The 12,689-nt window shown below is 28.7% G+C and overlaps 2 protein-coding genes across 3 annotated transcripts in view; one reads left to right on the top strand and one right to left on the bottom strand.

Moving 5' to 3' along the window:
- Brr2 (U5 small nuclear ribonucleoprotein l(3)72Ab) overlaps positions 1 to 3,625 on the bottom strand; it is a 60,115-nt gene extending 56,490 nt beyond the window's left edge. The window contains exon 1 of the mRNA XM_067273328.1: positions 3,504 to 3,625. Coding sequence (XP_067129429.1) covers positions 3,504 to 3,548 — 45 coding nt within the window. The 5' untranslated portion in view covers positions 3,549 to 3,625. The remainder of the gene's footprint in view (positions 1 to 3,503) is intronic.
- The window catches only part of slmb (beta-transducin repeat containing E3 ubiquitin protein ligase slmb), a 38,895-nt gene continuing 29,800 nt past the window's right edge, over positions 3,595 to 12,689 (top strand). The window contains exon 1 of one of the 2 annotated variants that reach the window (XM_067273360.1): positions 3,595 to 3,792. In XM_067273360.1, coding sequence (XP_067129461.1) covers positions 3,748 to 3,792 — 45 coding nt within the window. In that variant the 5' untranslated portion in view covers positions 3,595 to 3,747. The remainder of the gene's footprint in view (positions 3,793 to 12,689) is intronic. The other variant, XM_067273359.1, reaches the window with a different exon arrangement.

Raw genomic sequence — 12,689 nt, 5'->3', positions numbered from 1 at the left:
AAAGCTCATCCCGATAGTCGGTTCTGTACTTTAGAAACACTAACTTCTGCTCTTGGACCGAAACAAGTTGCATTTATTTCACAAGATGATAAGGCACAGAAATAATCACCTATCCTAATGCACATAGAGTACAGAGTAAAGCTTCCCGATCACGATTTTATTGTATCGGAAAGACATGAACTGATCCCACCAGTTTAAGCAGGTATAGTGATTAATAGACTGCAAGGACTAGGAGATCCTGAAGCAGTGAGTTACTCAAGGCCAACTTATATTGCCATAAGTGGAAAACACGATAAATCGACTGCTGCTAGCCATGCCACAGATTTTGAGCACCTATTGGAGCTGAAAGAATTTGACAGTATAATGAAAATTAATGATCAAATAAAGCCAGTGGATGAATGTCTGAAAAAGATATACAGAATCTCTTGAATTAAAAAACAATGAAGTTTCTGAATTTGTTGACATTTTAGACTTAGGTGTATTAAATTGATAACATTTCAGACTCTTTGCCTGTGATTGAATCACTTTAAAATTGGCTGAAAAATCCATGGACAAGAGAAAATTGAAATTAATATAAAAATGAATATTATGACGATTAATGATGATGATAATAAAAAAATTGTTAATAATTAAAAAATAAAGTTCTTAAAATAAATTGTTCATTCAAATTCATTAAATTTTTATATTTTTAAATTTGTTTACATAAACTCTTTTATAAATAATAGTACATATTAATTAACTAATTAATAATTATATATTTTGAACCTAAGGTTTTTAGGGTTTCATAAAAAATTTTTTTTTTGTTAAAATCCTTCTATAAAATCATGCCTAAATACAGTAAAGAGTCGTTAATCGGAACGATTTTCAGTTGGACTGTGTCGTGCCGAATCGAACGTTTTTGATACTAGATTTACTTCTAAAGTATAATTTTCATGTTTTTATATTCTTCAATATATTTATTTTGTTTGTACAATATGAAGAAATAATTTTTGACGATACAATAGCCTCGATTATTATTATAAAAATTTTCGTTAGGCTTAAAATCGACGAAAATTCAACACGAAGCGACACGCAACGGAGAAAAATTTGAACATCGGACAGGTTAATGTATTTTTTCGTACATAATCGGTAATCGGAACAAATCACTAATCTGAACAACCCCAGTCCCCAATTGATTCTGATTAACAACTCTCTACTGTATTACATAAGATAGGGAAGGGGAAAGGGGGATCAAGGAAAATATTACGGTTTCACGGGTGGATGGGGGTCTAGAACAGCCGAAATTGCCCTTACGTAACTTATGGATGATCCCTAAGACGGGATTTTATGAAATTCCCTTGCTAGGGAAGAGCATTAAGGCTTAACATGAAGAACAGCTTCTACCGTACTACTTTAGATGCAACTTTTTGTTTTGAACTATGTTTTAGTCTTCATTGAGTACTTAGGTGTATTAAATTGATAACATTTCAGACATTTTTATAAATATTTTTGGGATACTATAGATTACCACCTATGGAATTTTGGAACTTTGAGTATATTTCTGAACTGAGGGGACTGAGATGAGTTCAACGATACCCTACTTTTGGACTGAAGATGAAAAATAAGAAAGTTATAATACTTTTTTCTGGCAATTGCACGATGATCGGGAGTTTTATCGCTCTCTCCACTAAGCCTATCGCGTGTTTAACAAGCAGTCCAGCAAGTCGGCCATATACAGGGTGTATCAGAATGATGTTTTAAAAATTTGGGGATTGTAGAGGATGAAATTTTGAATGTTTTGATATAAGGAATCCATAGCCAGAAATGTGATATAAAGTTTCTACAGCGGTAGGAAGTGCTTGACCACCCTTCACTTTGGTAGCTACCCTTCCGTCCATTGATGTCATGTTATTGTTCTTGACTTCTTCCTCTGGGGTTATGTAAAGTTCCTTGTGTACGCAACACCTGTAGGAACAGTTCATGAGCTTATGGAGTGCATCTTTACAGCATTTAATACCATCAGAGGAGAGTGTGGCATCTAACAGAGAGTAGGACAAAACATGGTTCATCGTTGCATATGATGTAACGAAGTTGGTGGTCGTCACATTGAACATTTACTCTAAAGTAGTGCAGTCACTGATTCGTTTGATTGTACTCTACTGTTTTGTCGATAAAACTTGTCATAAATACTGTATTCTGCTGCTTCATTCAGCATACCGACTGCAAAGTGCAAAGTGCTGTAGAAACTTTATATCACATTTCTGGCTATGGGTTCCTTATATCAAAACGTTCAAAATTTCATCCTCTACAATCCCCCAAATTTTTAAAATGCCATTCTGATACGCCCTGTATACCTTTAACAGAGGCAGATGTTGATCCATGAGCACACTGATCGTCTGCAGTTGGAGTTAAGTCCTTTTCGCACACCCTCACGCTCTTCAACCTTGGGGCCTACGGCCCCTCAGCTGCCGACATACTCACTATTGCGGCTTGTCCAACAAACCTAACCTATCGCTCCAGATGACCGTCACTGCTAAGCGGTGGAAAAATCTGAAATGGCGTGGAATGCACTGTGAAAGGCAAGAAATTGTAAACATTATAACTTTCTTATTTTTGGTCTCCAGTCCAAAAGTAGGGTATCATTGAACTCATCTCGGTCCCGAGTTCAAATATCCTGAAATTCCATACGTGGTAATCTATAGTACAGCCATATTTTTATATATTTCAATTTTTTAACCAAATGTTCATATGTAAACGTTCCAGAAAATTGATCAAATTGAAAACAGTTCATTTGATTCTCAGCGGTACGTGTTATATAACAATTATTATGGTTGTTGAAATATTGAATATAAATGGTGTTTGCTTGCAAAATCCATGTGGGCAAAGCTGCAGGTCAAAGCGGTTAATATAACCCTTGGTGCCAAGATGGCAGCTCGTCTCTGATTCCAGCAAGGAAACAGTGGGACGCATGTTCTAACCTAACCTAACCTATTCTAATAAATTACCATAATTATTAACAACCAAATTATTAGAATAGGTTAGGTTAGAATGTGCATTCCACTGTTTCCTTGCTGGAATCAGAGACAAGCCGCCATCTTGGCACCAAAGGTTACATTAACCGTAAAAGCTAGTTGATTTATATATGGAATATCAAATAAAATATAAATGTTTAGAATTTAATTGGTTTGACTAATCTGAACATTGATGGCTTGACATATACTTATCCACAACGTAAATGAAACGACATATACGTAACCACAACGTAAATGAAACGACATATAGTAATGGAGATCGTGGAGTGATACACTAATGAATACAAATGATTTTTGTTAAAAGCATGCTAGTGAATTAGGCCTAAATTAACAGTGTTAATATAATCATAAATAATATCCGAGTTTCAATATACACGTTTTACATAAAATTAAAAAAAATATACAAGATGTGTTAAAAAAATTATCTTTAAATTAAAAACACTGAAATAATCAGTTTGGCCAGACACTTTTAATAATGAACTATCAACTCACCGCTTTATATTCATACTGTAACGAACGCGCTGCGGCATCCGCCATCTTTGTCTAATTTACAAAGCCTTAACGTCTCGTTCTCAACTGGAAAAAATCTCGATCCAGGTCGAAGCGGTAGCTGCACTTCCGTTGATGACGTCAGGATACTTCCGCCTTTAGTTGCGGTTGTACGGAGTTAGGAATTGATAGTAGAGATCTGTTTTAAGGAATCATCGGATAAATTTGTCGCGTTTTCATTGTGGCCATGGAATCAGGTACATTGACTGAAGAAAAAGTCACTTTGGAGCAGGTATATTTTTATTTTATTAAAGTTTAAACAATTACTTAATGATTCTTTGATTATCATGTTAGGCCTAACTATGGCGACGATCCAGTTTATGTTCGTTCGGAACATTATTAGATTTTTTTATTTCATGCATTAGGTTAAACTCATTATTTTAAACAGATTTTAAAGATATAATAAGCAAGGCCACTTACATCCTAATTCGCCCACAACTATGATCAAAACCGCACCCGGAAGTAAGAACTCGTATTTGTTGTCCTTTTAGCTGAAAAACTTTTGCAAACAACTCATCCAGAACAAAATTCAGAAAAAAGACGCTTATATACTTATCATGAAATTTACGTTGATCTTTGATCTTTATATTTTAATCGAATTCGAGTTCTGTTGCACATAAATATACGTTTTAAAACTATATATTTTATTATTATTATTATTATTAAATGTTTAATTGAAAAATGTTTATGTATTTGACATATATTTGTGTCATTGAGACAAGGACTTTATCTATTAATTTTTTTCTTTATTAGGTATAGAATATTATAATATATAATATGCATCAAAGCTAAAATGAATGCTAAACAGAAAGATAATTACTTTTAAAGATATATATATATATATATATATATACATAATTTGTAAAAGCTTTTGTATGAGATTAGCTTATGTGGACTATTAAGAATCATTTCAATGTTGATCTTGGCTACCAATAATATCTATACATCATTTGAGATCATTTTTCTGTTTTACCTTGTCGGACTCCCAAACTGATTTTGCTCGGTTTATAAGAATTACATTCGGCTTTGTTTATTCGCGTTCAGAAATTAGATTTATTCTGTAACCCTTCTGTTACATTAACAATAAGTCATTTGATCTAGCTTTCGATATTTATTAATGATTTTTTTACAATTTTGTAGATGACAATATATACTGTATATGGTTAAGATGGAGCCATTTGCAAATTATACATAAATAACATTACAGCTGTGGTTTTAAGAATTACAATATTTATTTTTAAATATTTTGAATTGATGATCTTAATTGTTTGTTATAATATCTTCTTAATTAACAGTTACAAATTTGACTGACAATTAATCCTAGAACTTCTACCTTGTGACCTATATTTTGCTATTCTTCCTTATTAGTAATGTAAACATTGTGTTTGATATTGTTCTTCAACTTTTTATTTAGGTAATTAGTTCACTTAACTTATTTTAATGAGGATATTTTAGCATAATAAGAAAAAATATGTAATAATGAATTAAAATATAAACAGTCAGAGATGAACAAATCTTTCAGTATTAAATGTCTTTTATTATTCTCTAACCACTGCTATTAGATATTATTTTAATTGAAAAACTATTATAAATAATATATGTATAATTTTTTAAATTAGAATTATATTTCCTTTGAAAGTTTAATTGGTTAATGATCAAAGTTCTTGTAGCTTAGTGTCTATATTAACTTTGCAATTTTCTATATATAGTTCTGACTTCTTTATGTTCTGGATCAGTTGTACTTGAACTTTTTGATTTGTGGGCCAAATTGCACATAAGTTGGTAGAAAGCCCACAAAAATTTTCTATATTCCATATATACAAAAGTAGGTCTCTTTTTATCATTTGTAAGGGATGTGTCAAATATGTTTGCAGGCTAGATTAATGTGTGCGATAGCCAGATTTGGCTTGTGGGCTGTAGTTTGGGTGCAAATGTTCTAGATTAGTGTCTTCATTACTAATGATAATCCATTGTTAGTTATTGTTATATAAATTGAATAGATTATTCTTGATCAGAAAATATAAATTCAACACAACATTAACATAGTTATTTTAAATGCCAAATGTTTTATAAAAAAGTTTATCAAAAACTTAGATTTTAGGCTAATTGAGTTTATTGATTATTTAAGAATTTGAAGTCCAGATAGGTGTGTTGCCCATCACTTGATTATACTAAAAATTAAAATTTGATGTTAAATATGTTTGAAAACTTAAATTCTAAATTCTAGATCAGTGCAGAATTTGGAATTAAAATTTTATATAAGCTGAAGGAGCATTGCCATCTGAAATTCAAGCCAAAGTTTTTTTAAATGGCCAAAGCTAATTAATTTTTGAAAACTAAAGCCATATAAAACCATATTAGAAATGAATAAATCTCTAGAAGAACATTGTAACAGAATGATGTTTGCAGTTTGTATAGTATTATTGGCAACACTATTAGGAAATGGAAAATTGGAGCCGAGTTATTTCAAGTATATTTAAAGTTAATTAAAAGTATTTCAAATGATTAATATAATTAATAGATGGCAGTATGTCTAGCTATAATCAACATTCTTGAATCATTAAGTAATTAGCCCAAATTTAAACAGAGAAATTTTTTACATATTTGTTGAGATACAATGAATGGAACGAAGAAATATAATACTGTTCATATTTGTTAATTCATATGATTATGTGAATAATTTAGTTTTTATTTTATTATATTTGCATATAATAAGTATATAAATTAATAATTACAAGTTTCAAATTCTACTGGGTTATATTTTAAATTAAGTGAAATTAATATACATTTTAAATTCTTTTCTAAAATTTTGATCTCACTTCAAGGATATTTTTTTTTTCCTAAAATTTATAATTTAACATTAATCCAAGATATTTGATTACTAAAATTATTGAAAGTTGGCATCCTATGTATCTTGTATATTAATTATTATTAAGAATGAAATATTGCCAAAAATTTTTTTAAGCTGAAAAATCTAATTATGACAGGTTTTGGTGTGGCAACAGTTCTGGAGAGATTGAATTATATATGAAAACTCTTGATAATTTTCATTTAGTCTTAAATTTGACTGAAAAATTTTACAATGTTTAGTCATTTAATTAAACATTAAAGATTGTATAAAACTATACTTTAATATAATATAATAGTTTTAATTTTAAGATTATATAAAATAAAAATGCTTTTTAATAAATCTCATGTAATATTTTATATCATCTATTATAATGAAATTTATATTTTTTTTCAATTTTGTTGAAAAAGGAAAATATAAATTTTTTCCTTAATGATATGTTCAACATGTTTTAATTTACATGAAGCCATTTTTAAATTGTCATCTTATATCTTATCATATTTTTATTTTTAAAGTAAATTTATGTTTATTTTAGTAAATGATAATTTATAAACTTGCAAATTAGAATTTAGGATAGAGTTTTTTAAAAAGCTTAAAGTATTTCTGTACAGATGTTTATTTAGTGTTTTCATTATCAAATGAAATGAATTCTTCGAAGTCTTAGAATTACACCACTATGACACTGCAGTTTCTCCTGAAAATGTCTGAATCATGATTTGGTGACTGAGCTGTATGGGATCTTCAGTTTCTCCCTAGCTGATATATTATAAAACTAGTATTAAATACTAATGTTTTAATGTAATTTGATATCTTGCAGATCTTGCAGATAACTTTATTTTTTATGTATATTGTTTATTATAGTAGTTTGATTGAGTAACAATTATATTTAATTAAAAAAAACCGGTCTTTTGAATTTTTATATATTATTATATTTTTAATTTTTATTTCATTAAATGTGTTATAATTGATAGTAATTGATTAATTTTATGCAAAAATTACAAACAATTTGTTAATTTTAAAATAATTTTATTACGAGATTCTAAGAATTTTGTAAACTAAGTTCACAATTTAGATGAAATATAGTACAGTAGAGCGTCGTTTATCTAAATCAATTGGGACTGGGATTGTTCAGATAACTGATTTTTTCGGATAACCGATTATGTACGAAAAAATATATTAACCTATCTGACATTGAAATTTTTCTCCGTTGTGTGTTGCTTTGTGTTGAATTTTCATCGATTTTAACCCTAACGAAAATTTTTATAATAATAATCGTGGCTATTGTATCGTTAAAAATTATTTCTTTATTTTGTACAAACAAAATAAATATATTGAAAAATATAAAAACAAAAAAATTATACTTTAGAAGTTAATCTAGTATCAAAAACGTTCGATTCAGCATGACACAGTGTGACTGGAAAGCTTTCGGATAACCGACATTTCGGTTAACCAGCTTTTGGATAAACAACGCTCTACTATAGTTCTTTGATAACAATACAACTTGCAGCAGACCTTTTCTTGTAGGCTACTACTGAATGCCCGAGTTTTATTCTCTTTGTAGTTAGTTTCCACTGGAACTGTCATGATAATCAAACTAACCTAACATTAATATAACAAATAAGATTAAAAGATTTCTAAATCAGTTATTTCTGTAAGAATTTTGGAAAAATTAATACTGCAAAGTTAATTTTATACAAATATTATTTAGGAATAAACAATGTTTAATTTTTCCCCTTGTATTTAACATCTAATTTTATTAGAGTGAATATATTGCAAGTTTTGTAATGATTAAGATGTATTTAATGAATGTGGATTATATCATAAGATCAACTTTCAAAAACTTTAAATGAAATAAATATATATAAGGAATATAATTTGATACATAGACTTTTTTAGTCAAATAATATTATTATTCAAAAATATCATTAAAAATCAAGTTAGTATGCAAAGTTTTAATATAATCTGAGTTAAGTTTTTAGTAAATAATAATAAATATTTTGATATATTTTGTTTATAGGTTATTAAGCACTGAATTTAGTATTATTGATTCTCAATGACATTGTCAGCTGTTTAGCATCATCATAAGTAGATAATTAAAAACTTATTTTTTTATTAGAATTTACGATTGAAAATGATGTAATCTAGTGAGATAATTAAGCACATGATAATGTTATAACTGATTATTTTTTCTGCTTACTAACAGAAAGAAACTTAAATTTGTTTCAAATACTGTTTATAGAATGTAATTTTTTTATGATTAAACATCTTATAAATATTTTCTATTAAACATATTTTTAAATATAAAATAAAATAGAAAAATTTTAAATATATTTATCTGAAAAATTTTAAATTTGTTGAAATAAGGAGAAACAAAATTGTTGAATAAAACTAGTCTTGTTTTATCTATTTTACTTTTTACATGTAAATTAATTCATATTCAAGTTTCTAAGATTAATGCATCATAGTGATCCACTTAGATTCAGCAAGTCACTATAAATAATTTTTGATGAAAAAGAATAAATTACTCTTATTAAACTTTTAAGGTCTTATTAAATTATCTTGTTTGTTATTAACATCTAGCTTATGTAATACTGCTACATATTTGATATACAAAACTATTTGCTCTTGTAAAAGTATTTATCTGACTTTATTAAGAATTCTATTGACATGTTTTCATTGGAGAAAACTAACAATTTAGTTTTTATAATAATAATATAGATTTTTTAAATATAGATTTTTTTCATATAACTACGTATTATGTGAGTGAAAAGCAGCACTAGATTTCAAAAAGTTTTCTAATTTATAATTAACATATTTAATTTTAAAAGATACACTGTGAAAATTATCTATATTTATTAGAAAATTATTCTTAGAAAATTATTTTAACAGTTTATATTACAGTTTAATTATTTTAATCAATGATACTTCAAAGACTAATTTGACATCAAATTCTAAACTATTGGTGCATTCATATTTTACAGTTATTAATCATGCACTATTATTCCTATTATGAACACACTTATTAGCTTGTATTGATTATTAGATTTAGATATATTTATGTGAAATTATATTAGATATATGGATATATTAGACTATTTAGATGTATCTATGTGAAAATTTAATATACAGGCTTAGAAGTTTGTTAATCTGGCACTTATGGACCAGAGTGGTGCTCAATTACCAGATGGTATTCTATTTTTGCAAAATTCAGTAGGTTTTATGCTTCTGATTTGTTTGTTCATGCTCTTTAATCACTTTGAAGATTTTACTGTGTTATGATTGAAAAAAACCTGCAAAAACATTAATTAATGAACATACTGTTGCATAAAATCAAAATTCACAATTATTCATGTGCATATACAGTACTGTGATAATTATTTTTCAGATATGTACTGTGTAGACATATATGATTTGCATAAACTACACGTGCTCCAATTATGACAAACTTGTTTTTAGGTGTTCTGTCTTTGCATTGGCCTGTGGCAAAGAAATTATATCAATTATGCAATGTTTGTTGCACAATACAATGTAGATTATGTATAGTTTACCAATTTACACTTCTGGAAGATGCTGAATTACTGGATATTCCAGATTTATTAGATACAAGATATGCAGATGTCTTCTATCATTGTCCTGATATAAGTATTATAAAGCTTTCACATAACTTTTAATCTTTTTCAGTCTTGTTGAAGATCTGTTAATTTTTTACATTGGATCAATTCAATCTTTGAGATAAACTGCTTATAGCAACAATTTATTAAAATATTAGAAAATGTACAAAATACTGATTGATTAAATCAGTCAGATATAAATGTATGTGTTACATTGAAACAAATGTATAAGTATACTATGCAAATCTATTTCTCTATTTAGTTGAAAAAATTAACAATGAAATTATTAACATATTTTTCATTTATTAATCAATTATTGTAATTTGAGGTGAATCGAATCGAAACTTAAAGAAATAATATACAAAATTATATGCCCAACAAAAGAACTAACCAACAAATCAGAAATTTCTCAACACTGTTTTTTTGGACATCATTTTTTAAAAATATGAACATTTTGTTAGGCTGGTAACACTGTTCTAGATGTCAGTCTTTTGGATTTAGATGCATGCTTTCAATGTTTGACAAACTTTGTTGATATCATATTATGAGACTATTAAAAAAAATGCATTAGAATATCGTCAGGTTTTCATTGAAATCTTTCTTATTTTAAATGCTTTTTTTTATAATCATTGATCTCTTTTTTGTGAGGTGAATGGAAAAACTGTTGCTGTTTTTAATTGTCCCATGCAACTTTTTTCAGTACCAATTCTTTAAGATTAGAAGAAATCTAAGATCCAGCTTTGAAGTAGCTAATTAGATCTATTTCTACGTCTTCATAATGGTCTTGATTTATGCCTATTTTAGTGAGGACACTTTTCTTAAACTGTGACTTCTCTGTAGTGAAGATATATGGAAAGGAAAAGGACTCCAGCAGACAGTCATTTTGACAGGTTTTGGCAATATAATGTGATTTTTCCCTACAGAACATCACAGATTATGAAATTTTGAAGGTGTATGAGGAATCTTACTTCAGGTACAGAGCTGATAATAGAATGCTGTCTACTTCCATTACAAGCTCTTCATCATACTTCAAAACATGATGTTTTCCAGATAACTTCAGTAACTTTAGTACTTTTTAAAAGCTTTTTCATTTTTATTTAATCAGTCAGTTTTTCCCAAGTAACTTTAGCAGTTTTTTGTAAAAGCTTATTTTCTTCCTATATAAGACAAATGTACACTAAACTAAAATTTAGTGAATATGGATAATAGCTTATATCAGGAAGATCCTAACTGCTTGCTTATGTTAATCAAAGAGTAGTAAGTTTACAAGAACAAATTACCCAAGCACTACATAAGAAATACATCAAGAAGTTAAAGTGGATATTCCATAAGTAATTATATGTCAATAGAAATGCATGCAACATTCCAGTCATATGTTGGAATGATCTTGAGCTGCCACAGGCCCTGAAGGAAGCTTTGAAATTAGGCTCGATATATGCACCAAGAAGCATGCCTCTACAACTGGAAACGATAATATCTAACATTGAAAGAATGTTATCTGGGATGAAAGAAGAACATTGAGAATTCTTTAGATGGTTAACAGTCTCATTAGACTGTTAACCATCTTTTTAAAACCTTATAACCAGCAAGGGTATGCTCAAAGTTATAAGGTTTAAGAAATAAGGTTATAAGGTTTTAAGAAGATTCATTGGTATTACCCTGGTGTGTGTAGATTGTTTGTTATGGTTAACAGTCTTTAATGCACAGTATAAAATGCAAGATGAAGATAGAGAAATGTGGAAAAATATCAAGGAAAGCAGAAAATGGTTACTGAATAATGATGTTACTCTTATCAAAGTGGACAAAAGTAGATCAATCATATTAATAAAAAGAAAATAATACACATTGAGGTTAGAGGATCATATCAGAGACACGGAATGCCAGCATATTAACAATGACTATGCAAACACACTATAGAGAAGAGTTTGTCATTCTGACAACTGTTCTCTGAAGTGTGTTTGCGTAGCCATTGTTAATATGCTGCTATGCTTGAGAAACCAAGCAAGAATTCTGAACATACTGCTGTACAGTCTCTGGACATCCTTGAGGCTCTTTGCATTCATAAAAACACAAACCAGGCCATCTTCTTTGCCTGATAATCGACAAGGCCAGATCTCTCACAATTGGCATAGAAAAAGTAGTACAGAAGCTATTAAGAGACTATCTTAATTGTACAACTTTACCATCCAAAATTCTTTACAACTTGTAGATAAATTAAAAGAAACTACAAGGAAGAGAATACATTACTCTTTTTAATTTCATCTTAATGTTCATCAGTCAAATTGGAACCTTGTTTTGTATGTTAAGAGATGCTTTATTCTAGATTATACCATTTCCATAAGAATATCACCATATACCAACCTTCTATGCTACATGTTTTTTAAATTTTTTGCAGGAATGAATTGCCACCAAAAGAGGAGTACTGATGGGCAGTCCACTATCGGGAGACTTATGTGAGTTTGTAGTAAGATGCCTCAAGAGTAAAATCATGTGTCAGTCTCTTCCTAGTATCTGCCTATATACATGCTATATAAATGATATCTTAATCATATGGAACTCATAACCAGACAGCCATAACATCCTAACAATTTTTAACGACAATCCATATTGGCTCACTATAAAATTAGATCAATAGACCGACAAGGAAGTTCACTTCTGAGAAATAATGAT

Source organism: Centruroides vittatus, unplaced genomic scaffold, assembly GCF_030686945.1.
Source record: "Centruroides vittatus isolate TY-2023 unplaced genomic scaffold, ASM3068694v2 contig_474, whole genome shotgun sequence".
Lineage (NCBI taxonomy): Eukaryota > Metazoa > Arthropoda > Arachnida > Scorpiones > Buthidae > Centruroides > Centruroides vittatus.
This window is presented reverse-complemented; position numbering and strand designations above follow the sequence as displayed.